The 20,292-nt window shown below is 43.8% G+C and overlaps 1 protein-coding gene across 1 annotated transcript in view; it reads left to right on the top strand.

Moving 5' to 3' along the window:
* The window catches only part of UNC80 (unc-80 homolog, NALCN channel complex subunit), a 221,874-nt gene that overhangs the window by 79,088 nt on the left and 122,494 nt on the right, over positions 1-20,292 (top strand). The window contains 1 exon segment of the mRNA XM_044431977.1: positions 17,634-17,769. Within this exon segment, the coding sequence (XP_044287912.1) occupies positions 17,634-17,769 (136 nt within the window).

Genomic DNA, 20,292 nt, shown 5'->3' with positions numbered 1-20,292 from the left:
TTTTGCCATTTCTTTAGCTCAATATTGTATCCAAAATTTTGTGCCCACATTATCATAGCTTCCTTAACTTGTTCATCTTCCATTCTTCTATCCAAAAGAGAATTATACAATCTTTTAATCATTTTCTCATCTGATTTTAAAATCACATGGTCAAATGTTGTTAACTCCTTATAAAAACCCCACATTTTATAATCTTTACATATCTCGATTGTATTTGAACCTTATGCCACCAAGAAATATTAATTCCCTGCTCTTGTAGTTCTTGGTTCGGTTTCAATCCTCCATCATTATCCAGAATATTATCATATCTCACAATCATATCAAAATTTAATGCATTTGGATATACAAGATCTTCCATAGGCGAAAGCCATCTTGGTAATTTAGTGTACAGTTTTGTCTTTAGCTTTTAAAAACTAAAAAAATCAATCATCAATTACATCGGACGTACTGGGTCAGCCCCCTATAACATATCATTTTAACATTCTATAATCATATTCAAATCAATTTATAAAAATTTAAAGACATCTTTAAATCTAAGCCAAGTTCCGTTTCTCTAGCCAATCATAAAAAAGGTCCCAAGTTTGATAGAAGTCAGTATCTTCTTTCTCCTTCAGTAATAGAGTCAATCTGTCCATTTCTGCACAGTCCAGAATCTTTTTTAAAATCAGTTCCTTAGTGGGTGGTTCCTCACTCTTCCACTATTGAGCAAGCACAATCCTCGCCACTGTGATTAAATGTAGCATCAAATACATTTCTTGTTTGCTAATATTTTCCGGCATAATGCCTAACAAGAAAATTTCAGGTTTAAAAGCTAAGGGTTTTTGTAGCATTTCCTCAAGCCATTTATGTTTTTTAATCTAATACTTTTTCACATATTCACAGGTCCACCACATATGGTAAAAAGTATCCACATCATGTTTACATTTCCAACATCTGTTTGACATATTTGGAAACATCTTAACTAATCGTCCTCCTGAAGCATTTTTAATTTAATCCTTGGTTTCTTCTTTTTCCATACAAATCTCAAAATTTGGGTGTTTAGATCATCAAAAAATTTTTTATCAATTTTTATGGGAGTTGTTTGGAATAATAATAAAAACTTTGGTAATATATTCATTTTAACTGTTGCTATTCTTCCCAACAAAGATAATTGCAAATTAGCCCATTTTTCCAGGTCACTCTTAATTTCCCTAACTAGTTTATCATAGTTATCTTCTTTCAATGTAGTGCATTTAGCTGTAAGGAAATTTCCCAAATATTTAACCTTTTTAACAATTTGAAGATCTATTTGTTCCATCAGAGTTCCATCTCTGCTCCAATGTGAGATTTTTCACTAGCAATTTCGTCTTCTCTCTATTTATTTCCATCCCGGTAACGTCACCATATTCTTCTATCTTTTGTAGAAGTTTAGACATTGTTACCAAGGGTTCCTCAAGAATAAAAATTAAGTCATCTGCAAATGCTTGCAGTTTATAGCTTTCATCTCTAATTCTAGCGCCTTTAATTTCCATATCTTCTCTAATATTTCTATTTAACACTTCTAAAATCAGTATAAATAACAATGGTGATAAAGGACACCCTTGTCTTGTGCCCTTTTGAATATCTATAGTATTTGTAAGTTCTCCATTAATTATAATCCTGGCAGTCTGTTTTTGATAAATGCTTAATATTGCATTAATAAATTTTTCACCAAATTCCGTTTGTGCTAGTTGCTGTTTCATGAATTGCCAGTTAACATTATCAAAGGCCTTCTGTGCATCCAAAAAAAATAGTGCCATTGGTTTTTCAGAGTGAACCTACAAAATTTTGTAATCCACATTTAAAAGTGATATAGGTCTATAATTCTGGATCTATGTCAAGTCTTCTTTCGGTATTAAGGTAATATTTGCCTCAGTCCAAGTATTTTGTATTTTAGCATCTGACAATATCACGTTACATATATCCTTAAAAGGCATAGACAGGATTCCTTCAAAGGCTTTATAGAAATCTGCTGGTAGCCCATCCGGGCCCAGGGTTTTGTCATTCTTTTGTCTCTTAATTGCCTCAGTTACTTCTGTCATTGTTATTTCTTCATTTAATATTTTTTGGTATCTCTCCAGCAACTTTAGTAGATTTCCCTTTCGAATATACTCATTAACTTTTTCAGTTGGAATTTCTTTATTCTGGTACAGCTTTACAGAAAAGTCTTCCACTATTTTCTTAATTAACGTACTTTGTACCTGCAGTTGTCCTTCTCCACCCTTCAATTTATATATTAGCCTCTTTTCTCTTTCCTTCTTTAGTTTGTAAGCTAACCATCTCCCTGATTTATTAGCATTTTCAAAAAAGTTCTGTTTTGTCAATTTCATTTGTTTGGTAAGTTCATTTGTATCCAAGAGATTCAGTTTGTGTTTTAGGATATTCATTCGTGTCTTAAGGTCTTTTTTGGATGGGTCTTCCTGAAGCTCCTGTTCAAGCTTCGCCAATTCCTCTACTAGTTTAGATCGTTCCTGCTTTCCCATTTTATTTATTTTTGCTGAGTATGTTATTATCAGACCTCTAACATAGGCTTTAGTTGTATCCCAAACATTTTGCAAAGAGGTTTCTTCAGCTTTATTAACTTGGAAAAAAAAATCCATTTCCTTGTTTATTTCTTCTTTAAACTTTTTATCGTTTAATAGAGATTTATTGAATACCCATCTGGGTTTTTATTGTCCCTTTCGGTGTCATGGTTACAGGATTGTGATCTGCCCAGACATTTGTATCTATTTCAGCTTCTAACAAGTCTGGGACTAGGTCTGGGGTTATCCAAATCATATCAATTCTGGACCATGACCTTTGTCTATTCGAGTAAAAAGTGTACTTAGCAGAAGTTGTATTTTTGTGTCTCCAAGCATCTGTCAGTCTGAATTCTTCAAATATATTAAAACAAGACTTTGGAAGTATCCTCCTACCTTTCTTCTCCTTAGTCTCACTCTTGTGGTCTATTTTTTATCTACGATTGTGTTGACGTTTCCCATTAAGCACAAGTTTGATAATCCATTTGCAAAAGTAAAGTATGTAGTTTTTGGTAGAACGCTTCCTGGTGATCATTTGGAGCATAAATTGCCACCAAAAGCACCTTTTTGAGTTTCATTGTGACTTCAGCCAACAGGATTCTACCATCTTAATCTGCTAAGATATATTTGGGATCTAATTTTTCCTTAATGTATAATGCTAAACCTCTTTTCTTTTGATGAGCAGAAGATATAAATAACTTTCTGAGTTTTGGACATTCCAGAAGCTTACTATGTTGTTTCTTGATGTCCGTTTCTTGTAGACAAATTATATCTAGCTTCCATTTTTGAAGTTGAGAGAAGGTCCTTCTCTTAGAGGGTGTGTTTAATCCATTTACATTCAAAGAGAATAGTTTGGTTCATCCTTCCATTTTAAAAGCCATATTTATAAAATATATATTTATTTATGCTTAGCCTTCACGCGTCTACCTTTTCTCTTTTCTTTTGGTTTCGGTGTCTGTTCATCTTCTTGTTGATCTGTAGTTGCTATTTCTCCTTCTTCAGGGTGATATGTTGTTACATCCGTTGCTTCAACAACTTTCCCTCCTCCTTTTTGTACAGCCGATTCTTCATCTTCAAATGAGCTTCTAAATTTTTCATAGAACTCTTGAGCCTTAAAGATTGAATCCAACTTATATCTTGTGGAGTTCCAAGTAAAAAATATTCCTTCTGGTGTTAACCACCTAAACATAATTCCCTTCTTTGTCAGCTTTGTGGTAAGAAATAAGTATTTCTTTCATCCTTCTCTGATCCTTCATGGTATTTGTTTCAGAACAGTCACCTCATGTTGCTCATCAGCTCTTAAGGATTTAACATGTACATCCCTCAAAACATTGTCTCTTACATATCTTGCAAATTTAACATGAACTTCCCTTGGTAATTTGTGTCTTCTGACATAGCTTGAATTTATTCTATAAACCAGGTCGATCTCTCTATCCATCTCTTCATTTTCCAAGTCCAGAGCGTCTGCCAGCATAGTGTTCATTAATTCCCTTAGGTTTTCATTTTTTCCCCTCTGGTATGTTCTGAAATCTTACATAATTAGATCTCCATCTCTAATATGGGAACCGAATCGCATAATGACTTATTTGTTTGTGTTAATAATTGTATTTCTTTATCTGTCTCTCCAGACTTTTTAAAAATACCTTCAATTTTCTTATGGGCATCTTGAATCTTCTGTTCTGAGTCGCACATCTGCCAGTTGATTGCATACATCCCTGACATAGCTGTCCAATTTATCCAGTTTATCCATTCTTTCTCTTTGTTCCACAGCCAAATTCCTTTGTTCTAATGTCAGTTTTTGTATAGAATTTTGCATAGCCTCTTGAGATGTTTGCATAGATGTTAGACATCTCAGTAACTTCACCATGGTCTTCTATTATTATTTTTTTTAAGTTTAGGCACCGTTACCAAAGGATACTCTAAAATATCTAGGATAATCCTCACATTGTCTCTAATTTGTCTCTTAGGCAAGAAGCCATTTTGATCTATGTATATAAAGTGTGTTAAGAATTTCTTCAACCTTTCTGCCATTACAGAAGCAAAAATTTTATAATCCACATTTAAAAGTGATATTGGGCTGTAGTTTTGAATCTGTGTCAAGTTTGTGTCTTCTTTCGGAATTAAAGTAATATTTGCCTCGATCCACGTATTCGGTATTTTAGCGTCTGATAATACAGCATTACATATATCCTTTAGAGGTATACTTAAAATTTCTTCAAAACATTTATAATACTCCGCTGGTAATCCATCTGGGCCAGGAATTTTATCATTTTTTTTGTCTCTTCATCGCTTCAATTAATTCTGTTGTTATTTCCTCATTTAGTATTTTTTGAAAATTCTCCAGCAGCTTTGGTAGATTTTCCTTTTGTATATATTCATGGATTTTCTCAGTTGATATTTCTTTGGCCTGATATAACTTTGTAAAAAAGTCTTTCACTATTTTCTTTATTGATGCACTTTGTACTTGTAGTTGTCCTTCTCCATCTTTCAACTTGAATATTAATCTCTCTTCTCTTTCTTTCTTTAGTTTATAAGCTAACCATCTCCCAGGTTTATCAGCATTTTCAAAAAAATTCTGCTTGGCCACTTTTATTTGTTTAGCTAGTGAAGGGGAGCACCCCTCTCGTTCTTTTCACTGAGAATCCACGAGCTTCCCCTGGTGGATTCCGCCCCCCCCCCCACAAACCAGAGGTGGCTCAAACTTCTTCTCCTAGCCCCCACAGGGTTTTGATGGGCTTCTCCAAGCGCACTGGAGAATGGATTTTGGCGCAAAAATGGAGCTCCCATTCTTCGTGGCTGATCTCGCTGCGACGTCACCTGGAAGTCCTGGAAGGCCTCTCATGTTGATCATAGCGGTTGGGCACACTGCAGTTGGCAGAGTGTTGCAGTCCCAAGCTGTGTAAAGCTTTATAGGTTAAAACCAATACCATGAATCCAGCTTGGAAGCATACAGACAGCCTGTGTAGCCAGTTAATAACACCAATATCAGCATATTTTCAAAAACAATTTACTATTTTAATGATAGCACTTCTACCCATCCAATATATCCCCATGGTTTTTAATGGTTTGTAATTTCTTTTGTTTTGTTTCTCTTGTCTTGTCTTGGCTTTTTGGCTCTTGCCTCTTGGCAGAGCAGCAGAGGCACAGGCTGCGAGAGAGTGCCGAGTGGCCAGGGGACTCATGAAGGCGAGATAGGAGCTGGGCAGAGGAGCAGAGGGCCAGGAGCAGCAGAGAGGAAGGGAGGCAGGGCCAGAGAGGCTGGAGGGGCCAGGAGGAAGCCGACAGGCAGGGCCACCGGCCTGAGGGACTGATAAGGCCCCGCTCAGCCACTGCAAGCCCTTTTGGCTCTTGCCACTTGGTGTCGTCCCTTGTCTACGTCCCTTAGCTGTGGCCTGGGCTGCCTGGGGACTCCATTCCCTGGAGGCTGAGGGTTTTTTTGTTTTATGGTTGTTTTTTTGTTTTGTTTTGTTGGTTTTTTAAAATGCTTTGTTTTTCTTTGTTTTTTGTTTTGTGCTGTTCTGTGCCTTTCTTTCCTTTGTTTTTCCTCCAATTTAAATTTTATTTTATCCTTGTGTGTGTGTGCAAGTGGGTTTTCGTCTGGGAGAACTGGGCGAGTGAGAGGAACTGCAGGACAGACAAGGCAGGGGCCCAAGGTCAGGTCTCGGAAGGGATACCGATGGCAGACCAGGAGATGGCCTTGGCGGGAGTCACGGGTGTTGCTGTCCACTGCGACATGTTCGCCCTTCTCCCCCAGGAGAGGCAGGGATACACTTGCCCTCGGTGCAAGATGGTGACCCTGCTAGAGGAGGAGGTGAGGTTCCTGAGGGCCGAGAGAGCTCTCCATGCCCCCGCGGAGCAGCCCTCCTCTGGACAGAGGATTGAGGGAGATGCCACGGGAGGAGCAGCTGCGGAGACATGGAGGTATGTCACCCACAGGAGGAGGAGGCCAGCATGGCCTCCTCCTTCTCCTGGCACCAATCTGGAGCTGGGAAACAGGTTCTCTCCACTTGGGGAGGCTGGGGCTGATGAGGCCTCGGGGAACCAGCAAGACCCCCAGTCTGGGACGACAAGTGGCAAGGGGGCCACTGCAGGAGAGGCAAGGGCCAGGGCATGGCCGCCCACCACCACCAGGAAGACATGGCGGTGGGTGATTGTTGTTGGGGACTCCCTGCTGAGGGGCACTGAGGTGGCAGTGTGCAGCCCCAACCTGGAGACAAGGGAGGTTTGCTGCCTGCCGGGTGCACACATCCAGCATGTGAAGGACAGAGTGGAGCATCTTGTTCACTTCGGGGGTCACCAGCCACTCCTGGTGATCCATGTGGGCACAAACGACGTGGCCAGGCAGGGTGTGGTCGGGATCACCAGGGACTTCGAGACCTTGGGGAAGAAACTCAGGGAGCTAAAGGCCCAAGTGGCCTTCTTGTCGATCTTACCAGTTCAGGGATTTGGGTCGGGAAGAGACAGGAGTGTCTCCTAGGTGAACGACTGGCTTAGGGTGTGGTGCCAGAAGGAACGCTTCAGGTTCCTTGACCATGGCACTTGGTCTCTTGCCAATGAACTTCTGGCAAGGGACGGGTTACACCTCACAAGGATGGGGAAAAGGTCCTTTGAGGATGCTCTAGCGAGCTTCGTCCAGAAGACTTTAAACTGAGACGGGGGGGGGGTATTCAGGCCCCCCAGAAATGTGTCTGCACTGTACAAGTGTGGGGAGAGGATCAGGGCTCTGGGAGCAGGGCTTTAGAGATACTGCAGGGACTGACAGGACTCCTTCAGAATGGGGCCAGGTATCAGGGAGGATGGGAGGAAGGAGGAGGCTGGGAACTCCAAGGAAAGGAGGCGGTGGGAAGGAGTTGTGGTGCATGTACACTAATGCTAGGAGCATGGGTAATAAGCAGGAAGAGCTTGAAGCTCTCCTGGGAATAGGAGGGTATGACCTGGTGGGAATCACAGAAACTTGGTGGGATGAAAGGCAAGACTGGAATGTGAACATAGAGGGGTATCACCTTTTTAGAAAGGACAGGAAGGGAAAGAGGGGTGGGGGCGTGGCTTTATACGTCAGGGAAGGGCTAGGATGCAGTGAGATAGAATGCAGCACAGATGGGGATTTGGTAGAGGCAGTCTGGGTGAAACTTAGGGGTTTTGACAGGGAAAGAGACCTGACAGTGGGGGTATGTTATTGCCCTCCAGGTCAACTTGAGACCCTGGATGATGTCCTGACAGGCCAGATTCTAAGGATATCTCGGGGGAGAGACACAGTAATTATGGGAGATTTCAGTCTCCCAGATATTACTTGGGAGACTCACTCGGCAGTGACAGCCAGGTCACGTCACTTCCTAGAAGCTATAGAGGGAGGGTTTTTCACACAGAGGGTCCGAGAGGCATGAAGGGGGGGGAACATCCTTGACTTGTTCTTGACCAATAGAGAGGAGCTGATAGATGAAGTACAGATTAGGGGAGCTCTGGATGCGAGTGATCACTCCATCCTTTGCTTTGAGATCAGGGGACTGGGGATGTGCAGCAGGTCGAGCAGTAGAAGCTGGGACTTCAAGAGGGCCAACTTTGGCCAACTGAAGGCCAGACTGGGGAAAGTCTCCTGGGATAGGTTACTGGAAGGTAAGCAAGTTGAAGTGGGGTGGATGGCACTCAAAAGGGAGGTTTTGGAGGCGCAAGCCTTGACGATACCTCCAGTTAGTAAGGTGGGGAGGCAGAGGAGAGTGCCACCATGGATGCGAAAGGAGGTGGTTAGAGGGATTAGACAAAAGAAGAACCTCCGTAGGAAATGGGTGCTGGGGCAAATAGAGAAAAGGGTATACCGGGAGGAGGAGGCCCATTCCAGAAGGGTTCTTCGTAAGGCTAAGGCAGATTATGAGCTGAGACTTGCCAAGAATATCAAGAACAACAAAAAGGTCTTCTTTCAGCATGTAAATAGGAAGAGGAAGGGGAGACAAGTGGTGGGACCACTAAATAAGGAGGAAGGAGATCCAGTGACTGATATGAGGGAACAGGCACAGATGCTAAATGTCTATTTTGCCTCTGTGTTCTCCCTAAAGCAGGACGGGGAAGATCTGCATAGGAGATTAGATGAGGCCAGGGACTTAGGGGCACAGATTAGAGTCACCCCCCTCGAAGTCGAGGGGCTCCTCAGGGCATTGGACATTACAAAGGTGCCAGGCCCTGATAGGTTACACCCGAGAGTACTTAGAGAGTTGGCAGGGGTTCTCTCATGCCCGCTGACCTCCATTTTTGAGGCCTCGTGGATAACGGGTGAAGTTCCAGAGGACTGGAGGGTGGTATCAGTGGTCCCAATTTTCAAGAAGGGTAGTAGAAGGGACATGGGGAATTACAGACCAGTTAGCCTTACATCCATTGTAGGAAAAACAATGGAAATGCTCATAATAAAGAGAGATCTGGTGATGCTAGCTAGGGGAGGGAGGCTGACAGCCACACAACACGGCTTCCGCAAAAGCAGGTCCTGCCAGACATACCTTGTGGAATTCTATAAAAGGGTTTCGAGATGGCTAGATGGAGGGGATGCAGTGGATGTGGTTTACCTAGATTTGGCAAAGTGCCCCATGATATCCCGGTGGAGAAAGTGAGGAGCTTAGGGATACATCAAAGTATTGTCCAATGGACTTGGGCATGGTTGACTGACCGAAAACAGAGGGTAACCATTAGTGGGGAATCATTTAGATGGCGGCCAGTGACAAGCAGGGTCCCCCAGGGCTCTGTCCTGGGGCTGATCCTGTTTAATCTTTTCATCAATGACATGGAAGAAGGGGTGAACAGTCTGCTGATCAAATTCACAGACAACACTAAAACTGGAGCAATGGCCACAACTGAGGAGCAGGTACTCCAGATCCGAAAGGATTTGGACAGACTATGGAAGTGGGCAGGAAACAACAGGATGGCATTCAATGTGGATAAGTGCAAAGTCTTGCACTTGGGGCATAGGAATAGCTGTCATAAGTACATGTTAGGTGACAAGTGGCTGGAGAGCAGCACTTGTGAAAGGGACCTCGGGGTGCTGGTTGACTGCAGGCTAAACATGAGTCAGCAGTGTGATACGGTGGTCAAGAGGACAAACGCCACCCTTGGTCGCATAGCCAGAAGTGTGGCTTCTAGATTGAAAGAGGTATCACTACTACTCCATACGACTCTGGTGCGCCCGCAACTGGAGTATTGTGCTCAGTTTTGGGCCCCTCCTTACAGAAAGAATATAGCCAGGTTAGAGTCAGTGCAGCGTAGGGCCACAAGGTTGGTGGCTGGTTTGCAGGGGATGGAATATGAGCCGAGACTGAGGGAACTGGGTCTCTTCAGCCTGGAGGAGACTCAGAGGGGATGTGTTGGTGACATACAGGTATGTGAGGACATGTCACATGGAGATGGGTAGAAACCTGTTCTCCCCTGCAGAGGAAGGCAGGACATGCTCCAACGGAGCAAAGCTCAGGGAGCCAATGTTCCATTTAGATGCCAGGAAGCACTTCCTGACAGTTAGGACCCCGAGGGTGTGGAATGGGATTCCACGAGAGGTCGTTGAGGCCCCATTGGTGAGGGTGTTCAAAGATAGGCTGGGCATGCACATGGTGGGCATGTCGTGAGCGGAGCTGGCTGGAGTCGTCGGTCAGACTAGATGGCTCGAGAGACCCCTTCTGACTCGCTCTGTTTCTGTGTTTGTATGTTTCTTTCCAATTGGTTCATATTTTTATTATACCTTTTTATTATAACTTATTTATTGTACCTTTATTATTATCCTAATATATTTTATAATACCTTTCTTTCTTTGGACTTGTGGTGGCCCATGACTGACAGACTGAGTCACCTAATTCCATGTTCGGTGGCTACCATATTCCTGATTTCTTCGTCGTGGCCTCTGTGCATCACACATATGGGTTCTGCACCTGCGCAGTGCCTATGGCCGGAAGATTAGCAGCTAACGGTTTTTGGCAGGAACTCCGCTACCCCTCCCCCCTAGTATTATATAAGGAGTGGTGTATCTGCCATTTTCCAGTCTTTGCGACCGCCGTTCATTGTGCGTCATGCCGCTTCGCTCTCACTTGTTGAAAAACTTCCCTTTTTCCTTACCAAGTTAGTATTCCCTTGTTCCTGTTACTGTTAGTATTTTCAGTGAGTTCTTGCTTTTCACTTTTTTCTCTCTTGATCTTATAAAAACAAAAAAACAAAACATATTATTCTCCTGCTTTACTATCTCCTTCTCTTCTTTTTCTACTATGGCACAACGGGCGGCGTTCCACAAGTGCGGGAAGTGCAGCTCCAAAATGCCGGCGGCGGACCCGCATGACCTGTGCCTCCTTTGCCTGGGGGAAGGGCACAGGACAGATAAATGCGGCCACTGTTTGGCCTTCTCCAAACAGGCAAGGAATAATTGGGAGAACTGCCTCCGCAAGCTCTTGTGGGACCAAGCTCTCCTCCAATCGGACCGGCTGGTGGCTAAGCCCCCCACAGTGGCTCCACCTGAAGGCCGTCCAACTCCGGCTGACCTGCCGCAATGCCCGGCCTCTTCCACTATTGTTCTGCCCTCACACCCTTCTGAAGATGGTGCTCCTAGCATGGCCGATCAGCCCGTTTCCCTACCAAGGAAACAAAAAGAGAAGCGGAAGCACAGTGATCCGGCCAAACATCCTGTGTATGAGAAGGCCAAAAAGGATAAGGCTGGTAAGCCGGTTAAGAAACCGAGGAATCCCGAGCATACAAAGCATCGCCACTCGGGGTTTGGCGACCTCCTCGGTCCCGACTCCACCCATGGAACCAACCCCCTCGGTCCTGACCATCCAGGTGGCTATGAGGGTTACTCCACCAGGCTCACAGCGCTGACCGGGAGCCGAACCCCTTCAGGACCCACAGCGTGGTTCCATCTCGGATGGTGAAATAAGAGATTCCCCAACGAGAACTCAGTTGCCAACACCAATGCCGCCTGTCCCTCTGGATATCGACATCGCCATCTCTCCTCCGAGAAGCTGTAGGAGCCGTTCTTCGGATGCTAGATCTTATGACTGGTACCATTCCCGATACACCTCTGCTCCGAGATGGGAAGAATACCAATCCATGGCCTATTACTCGGTTTCCAGAGGACGATCCTCGCTGCCAACTCCTTGGGATTGTTTCCATTCTACACCCAGAGATGCCCCGAGGACTCCATCTAGAGAGAGCGGCAGATCGGTGTCACCAGGAGATTCCTCTTCCAGTGCCCCACCTCCTTACTGGATGGAATCTGATGAGTCCGAGGTTGACTCGACCTCACCAGATGCAGCGGTTACTTCGCAAGGCCTGGGGTCACCTGAAGAACCATACATCTCCTTCAATGAGTTAATGGCCAGACTGGTGAGGTCGCTTGACATTGAAGCCCACCAACAACCAGGACCGAGCACTGACCGTTTTTATGATGTGGTCAGGGGCGAATGATCCACCTCTATCGCCTTACTGTTCATAACGACTCTGCAGCAGGCAATGACTAAGCCATGGGACCTCCTGGCCCACCCACAACCGACTTCACGTAAATATGAATCCATGTATTGGGTTCGGGAGGGGGACATCCCATTCCTCCTCCGTCACCCCAAGCCGAACTCAGTTGTTGTGGAATCTTCTCAGGGCCAGGAAGCACATGGACACACCTCGCCTTGTGATAAGGAGGGAAGAAAAGTTGACTCCCTCGCCCGTCAGGTGTACGCAGTTTCTGGCCTCGGATTACGAATTTCACATTATGAGGTGACCCTGGCACGCTATCAATATTTCCTTATGCAGCTCCTAGACACTATCATTGACACCTTCCCAGGAAACCAGGGTGAGCTAGCGAAAACCTTTGTTAAGGAAGCTATGCAAGTGGCGGTGCAGCAGCTTTCCACAGCGAGGCACCATGTTGATTCTGATTCGAGGTTGCTCGTCAGTGCCATTTCTCTCTGCAGGCACGCCTGGTTGCGTAATTGCAATTTTCCTGAAGAAATGAAGCGGAGAATTGAGGAGATGCCGTTCGACGGATCCGGTCTCTTCAATGCGAAGACGGATAGTAAACGAAAAAAGATCCATGAATCCAGAATGACGGCCCGTCGTATGGAACTGCAATCCCAGCCTCGACGTAAGTGGTCATGGTCACGCCTGCAATACCGCCAACAATTCCAACCTCGGCAACAACAACCACATCAACGCCAGCAACGCCGCAGACAGCAGCTGTCCCAGCGCTTCCAGCAGGGCCGCCGCCGCTTCGACACGGATAGGCGACAACGCTGATGGGACGAGTGAGCCTTTCCTCTCCTCCCAACTTCACCCTCCCCTCTCTCATTTGGGGACCGGCTGAAAAGTCGGCTCTCCACTTGGGAGTCCATTACATCTGACAGGTGGGTGTTATCCATCATCCAGCATGGCTATAGAATTGAATTCGACATTGTTCCATCACTGAATCCTATCCGTTTTACACCGACCTCGTCGGTACTGTTGGACAAGAATCACCAACTCCTTACTAAAGGAGTTGTTCATCGCTTATTGTTATCAGAAGGACTCCACGGATTCTATTCCAGATATTTTACGGTCCCGAAATGAGATGGGGGTCTCCAACCCATATTGGACTTGAGAGCTCTCAATAGATTCATAACACCAAAGAAGTTTTGGATGACCATGCCCCAAAATATACATCTGTTGCTGGGGAGAGGGGATTGGTTCACCTCGTTGGATTTGAAGGATGCCTATTTTCATATTTCAATACATCCACGTCATAGGCACTTCCTTCGTTTTGTGGTAGACTCTGAAATCTACAAATTCAAGGTGTTACCGTTTGGATTAGCCACTGCACCAAGAGTTTTTACAAAGTGTATGGCTCCTGTCTGCGCACACCTTCAACTACATGGAATTCAGATATACCCGTACCTTGATGATTGGTTGTTGGTTTCTGACACTAAAGCAGGACTTTCGTCTGCTGTTGATATTACTTGTGCTCTATTACAAGACCTTGGACTCTGCATTAATCAACAGAAGTCTTCTCTTCTCCCTACACAGACGGTCAACTTTATCGGAGCCCGACTGGATTCTATGCTGGCAAGAGCCTCTCTTCCTCAAGACAGACAGCATGCTATCGCTCGGTGCATCTCTTGGATTCGATGAGAAAGGACTGTCCCTGCCCGATCTATCCAGAGCCTGTTGGGACACATGGCTGCATCCATCGCCGTGGTTCCGCATGCCAAACTCAGACTACGCCCTCTCCAGTTATTCTTCAATGGGATGTTCCGACCACAGAGAGTTCCACCTACCAAACGGATTCGACTCCCGGCCTCCGTTCTTCAGTCCCTGTTATGGTGGACAGAGCCAGCCAATTTAAATGTTGGTGTCGTGTTTCGACCTCGGTACCCTACAGTGACTCTCAGTACCGATGCGTCTCTTCTCAGATGGGGAGCCATTTGCTCCGACCTACGTACCCAAGGGGTTTGGAGTCCCTGGGATTCCAGGAACCACATCAACTTCCTGGAACTTCTTGCTGTTTTCAAAGCCCTGCAATCGTTCGAGGATGTACTTCTTCACCAGGTTGTCCAGGTGACTTCAGACAACATGGCTACGGTCTTTTATTTGAACAAACAAGGGGGAACCTGGTCCCCGAAACTAGCCCGCCTGTCAATACAAATTTGGGACTGGTGCATACCGAGAGGTATCACTCTTCTAGCAGTACATCTTGTGGGCAAGGACAATGTAGAAGCAGTTCTCTTGAGCACACATATGTCGCGGTCACACAAATGGGAACTGGACTGTTGGGTTCGCGACAGACTGTTTCACCTCTGGGGTCCACCAGACATAGACCTGTTTGCCACCCAACAGAACAGGGTGTGCATGAACTATTGTTCCAGAGCGGGGATAGGACAGGGGTCGTCCGGGGACGCCTTCATGATTCCCTGGAACGACATGACCTTTTACGCTTTCCCACCGATCCCCCTCATCATGAGAGTGTTGGCAAAGATTATTCACGAAGGGGCCACAGGGCTACTGATAACCCCCTGGGGCCACGCCAACCATGGTTCTCAACTCTCCTTCATATCTCTTGGGAGGATTTTCTTCAACTCCCTCTTCTTCCTTATCTCATTACCCAGAGGGAAGGCACGATTTGACACCCAGACCTGTTGTCGCTGAAACTGACTGCCTGGAGGATCCGATAACCTTATGTGCTGCACCGGTGTCGATGCCACCGGCAATCCCTGCTACCTCTACTTCACAAACTTTACATCCAGATCTGCAATATATTCTCGAATCTGCATTAAGGCCATCCACTAGAAAGTCGTATGCAGCAAAATGGCATAGATTCTTCAGCTTTGCCGAATCTCACTCACTTCCAGCATCGTCGGCGTAGCAGATTCTTCAATTCCTCTTCGAATTGCACCAGTCTGGACTTAAACCTTCTTCCATAAAAGTATATACAGCAGCGATTTCTTACTACCGTGGAACTGTACAAGGTTTTTCCATTTTTCCTCAACCTTTGATTAAAAGATTTTTGAGAGGATTGGGTAACCTCCATCCAACAATAAGGCCTCTAATGCCCACTTGGAGTCTTTCAGTAGTTTTACAGGCACTGACTCGACCACCTTTTGAACCCATGGCGACAACTGATCTACGCCTTGTCTCATGGAAGACTGCTTTTCTCGTAGCAGTTACTTCAGCCCGTAGATCTTCTGAGCTTTGTGCCCTTAGGGTAGACCCCCCTTTTCTGAATTTTCATAAGGAAAAGGTAGTTCTACGGCTGGATCTGTCCTTTCTTCATAAGATCGCTACTTCGTTTCACATGCAGCAAGAGATTGTTTTACCGGCATTCTTTCCAACTCCTTCGAATCCGATAGAGAGGTCTCTGCATATACTGGATGTTCGTCGTTGCTTAGCCTTTTATAGGTCCAGGACTGAGTCTGTTCGACACTCCAATAGACTCTTTGTTAAATACTCAGAACACGACCGAGGCTATCCGGTTACTTCCCAACGACTTTCCAAATGGATAGCGAAAACAATTGTTCTGTCTTACCAGTTGGCTAAATTGGACTTACCATCTACTCCAAGAGGTCATTCTACAAGGGCTGTTGCTGCTTCTTCAGCCTTTGCATCGGGAGTCCCAATGGAAGACGTCTGCAGAGTGGCCACTTGGGCTACCCCGTGTACCTTCGCCAGACACTATAGACTTGATGTTCGTGCCAGACAAGATTGCTCTTTTGGCAGGGCTGTTCTTTCTTCTATTCTTCGTTGATGACACCTCCCTCCTCCAGTTTGGGTAAGCTTGTTATTCTACCCATATGTGTGATGCACAGAGGCCACGACAAAGAAGAGCAGGTTGCTTACCTGTAACTGATGTTCTTCGAGTGGCCATCTGTGCATTCACACAGCCCACCCTCGGACCCCGCTTGGTGTCATTGGTGGTCCAACTTCCTTCTCTTCGATGCTAGGATCTCTTTAGATATTTATCATACCACTGAAGTTTTGGTTTTTGCCATAATGACAATAACTTTATTAAGGGAGCGAACGTCGGTCTTTCAAAGACTGGAAAATGGCGGATACTCTACTCCTTATATTATACTAGTGGGGAGGGGGAGCGGAGTTCCTACCAAAAACCGTTAGCTGTTAATCTTCCAGCCAAAGGCACTGCGCAGGCGCAGAACCCTTATGTGTGACTGCACAGATGGCCACTCGAAGAACATCAGTTACAGGTAAGCAACCTGCTCTTCTAGAAGAAGAAACTTATTCTTGTGTTGTATATGCAACTTAATCTTCCACTAATACACATCATCCTGTATTCTGTAGCTTCACTTTATATACTGATGCTTATCCAACCTTGACTGTGCATCTCTGAAATCTTGGAATAGACATGATGAGATGTGTTAGACTCTAACAATTAGAGAAAGCATAATATCAACATACCACCCAAATTTAAAAATATGTTAGATTGCAAACCTGTACATGTTTAGATATTCCCTAAACCCAGAAGGGGCTTTACTTTACATTCTTCTGCTATCAGTGACAGGAAAAACAATAGCCCTTTCTAAAAAGAAAAAAAGAGCTAAAAAAAATCTGCTTTTTGCTATTGCTGCCCTGCAACCAAAAACTGGAGATAATGTTGTTTCCATTCCCCCATCCCTCAAAATCTGTGCATGAGGTAATGTGATAAAAAGCTTGTCTGGACGCATCCTAAACAAAACTGTATAATCTTGTGAAGCTCATAGCAACTTCTTACTCAAACGGAAGTGGACAGGTGCATAGAACAGCTGATAGAGTTTGTTAATTTTTACCATCTGGGGTGGATAAGTAAAGGAAAATTCAAAGATGGACAAGTGTAGCCTAAAACAAGAGAGCCAGGAGCTCTCAGTACCGGTTCAGTTTAGGTTTTGCAGGTCTAAACGCTTTTGCTTCCCTCGTTGGAGTGATGCAACAAACTCTACTGCTTGTATCATTTAACCTGATGCCCAGGTATTTTCAGTTCATTGTTGCATAAACTCACTGACCAAAATAAATAGTGGGGGAAAATTTCTAGAAATCCAGGACTATCAAGCAGCTTGGTATTTGAATAAATCAAGTAGCCTTTGTTTCAGGAGTCCAAGTGCCACAGTCCTATTTGAGGGAGAGGAAGGCATTTAGGCTGCTTTTTCAATAAAGATACTGATTATGTCTCTAACATGACATTTTCTGAGGTGATGCCTTGGCCCTGGTATAATCGCCTGATTGAGATCCATCAGGCCCTGTCTTTTGAGACTTTTTTGTAAGTTGACAGAATCAGAAAATGGATTTCACTGCATAATTTGAGCTCATGTTGCCACCTGGTTTTTCCGCAATTGTACTGTGTTAATATACTATCAGTTTTATATTGTTAATTGCTTACTGGATTTACAGTTAGTTTTTCTGATCTACGAGTGTGTTGTAAGCAAGGTTAGTAAAAGCACAAGATAGAAATAGAAATAAGTTGCTGTTCTATGTCCTCTGCACTCACAATTTGACTATGAAATGGCATTAATTTAACAGTGCAGGATTCCAAGTAATATGTATTCAACTTAAATTGTTTTTCTACTTTTATCAAGCATTAGCCATGATGCTAATGACACTTGGTTGTTTTCTTCTTGTTGTTTCTGCTGCCAGGCTATTGGAGCCCGTCTCAATGAACTTTGCCATAGTGAGAATGAGAGCCCAGCCAATCTGTTGGGCCTCATTTATGATGAGGAGACCAAGAGGAGGCTGAGAAAGGAGGATGAGGAAGAAGACTTTTTAGATGACAGTAAGGAGACTCCCTTTACTACAAGAACCCCCGCTTGTAAGAATCTCTGCTTTAGGAACACTTAATTCCTTTTTAAAAATTTTTACTTTCTCTCTTTCATTACCTTTCCACCCAATTGTATTCCACACTTACCTTCCTCTCTCTCTCTCTCTCTCTCTCTCTCTCTCTCTCTCTCTCTCTCTCTCTGCCTAGTTGTAATGCATTCTGTAGTAGTAGAAGCAGGAAAATAGAAGCAGAATCCATAGTATATTGCCTGATAAGGCTCTAGTCATGTATAGCAGATGTTAAGCCCAGATGGTTCAACAGAGTCCTTACAAGTGTTACAATGCTAGCTGATATGGATATACATTCAGTCCATTGGCTCCCTGTGCCAGGGACTATGGATCCATGGCACTGTACAGAAAGGGGGTCTGAAGGTCAGTCCCTGACATTGTTACATGAAAGGGTCTATCTTTGCCCAAGATCTTGGTGAGTTGGCAATGGTCAGAACAGACAATACTGGTCTAGGTGGAATAAAGTTGTATGTCCAACTCTGTTTCTAGATGTGGTTCTCCCTTGCTGGATTAAGGCAGCTGAAGGTAAATAACGTTGATGGACCTATGTAAGCTTTCATCATCAGAGCATTCCTTGTTAGGTTGTCTTTCACTTTTTAAAAACATTGGCCATGTTTTATTTATTGAAACCATGACCTTCATTGCAGGATCACTGCAGCCTACTGTGATGCATAGCAGTGGCCATTTTGAATATTTAGCCCCTGCTAGGGGTTACAATAATTCGTTGAATCATCTGGACCTGGGTAGCAGAATTTGTTTGAAAGGACAGAATCCTGTAGCAGACCATGGTTTGTGCAAAATTTACTTGACTCGCAAACAGTCCTTGTTTGAGGGTTGAGCAATATCCCAAATGCCACAAGCTACCATGGCTTAAATAAGCCACAGTAGGAGGTGTTGATTGTGTGAATCAGCACCTATCAGTGATACTAAGAAAACATTCAATTAATCACAAAGACCATAATTCAGAAGGGAACCCACTGAAGTTGTCAGTTTCTTCATGAATGTAGAACTAGATGGTTATAAGTGTATCATTATAAGCTAGGCTGTAAAGTTTGATCAACTTTATAGTAATATGCAGTAAATGTCACTCACAATACAGAAAATACCTTGTTAAAAAACAATGAGTGGAACCTTAATGCATGTGAATGAAATAACTACTGAAAAGTTCCACTATATGTCAGTATACACTCCATATATACAGAACCCAAGCTAAATGGAAATTAGGATTTTTTAAAACTAATACTCAATTTTCATTTATTCCTTTTTAAAATATAGAAAACAGTACACTAGATAAGATTCAGTAATAGTATACTGACTATGATTTATAAAGTCAAAAATGCCACATTTTAACATTTAAAAAAATCAGCATGGATGTGTGGAACATAGAAATATCTCATGCCAATATAGAGTGCAGATTACACTAATGCTCAGTACAATATCTTTTCCAAGTATCATCTATATATTTATTTGTGTGTCTGTACTGTTCTTTTCCACTTAGCATGTAATCCATTAAAGGGGTTTTGATTTTGGTAACCTTACTGAATTTATTATGCACCTACAATGTTCTAAGCTGATCTGCTGAAAGCTAAGGAGAGTTATTAGTATAAATATTTGGGTTAGAAAAGAATCTGCTCATCCTGACAATCTAATTGGAAATAGTTCTAATATGCAATTATTGGAACCATATGCTGTCTCCTTGGTTTATCAGATATGTTTTGAAATTTAAAGTGAGAAGAAACAGAGAAATTCTTATTGTTTTCACAATTGCTCTTTTCACATCAGCTGTGAAATTATTGGGACTGGGAAAGAGGATATCTAGCTCTTTCTGGATGAGTGAAAATAGAGAACAAATGGGGATTTGTAAGTGAGAAAGATATGGAATTCCAGAATATGATGTCCCTTCTCAGTGCCATTTAATTCTTCCCTTCACAAGTGCCTCAGTACCTTTGTGATTTCATGATGATAGGCAGATCAGCATGTAGAGAATTTTCCCACTCTCTGTGAGTGCATGCAGTGTTTTTTTTTAATTTATTTATTTATATCCTACCTTTTTCCTACAAAGGGCTCAGGGCAGCTTACATCATTTACCTCCTCCATCTTATCCCCACAACAACAACCCTGTGAGGTAGGTTGGGCTGAGAGTCTGTGACTGGCCCAAAGTCACCCAGTTGGCTCCATGCCTGAGCAGGGACTAGAACCCAGATCGTCTGGGTCCCAGTCCCATGCTCTTAACCACTACACCACACTGGCTCTCATGTTCTGTTAGGTTTTCTTCACTATAACGATGCAAGTGGGATTATCAGATGAGTAGTGACAGTTTCAGCAAAATTATTTATACATGCTTAATTTCATGTGCATGCATTATTCCTAAAGGGAACTGCAGGGTTGAAGGGCAGCAGTAGCAAGCTACAGGGTGTAGGAAGAATGTAGCTCTATAATGTCTTTGTCTACTAAGTGTTGAATGGATGGG

This window comes from Varanus komodoensis, unplaced genomic scaffold (assembly GCF_004798865.1).
Source record: "Varanus komodoensis strain SLA01 unplaced genomic scaffold, ASM479886v1 scaffold23, whole genome shotgun sequence".
NCBI lineage: Eukaryota > Metazoa > Chordata > Lepidosauria > Squamata > Varanidae > Varanus > Varanus komodoensis.
This window is presented reverse-complemented; position numbering and strand designations above follow the sequence as displayed.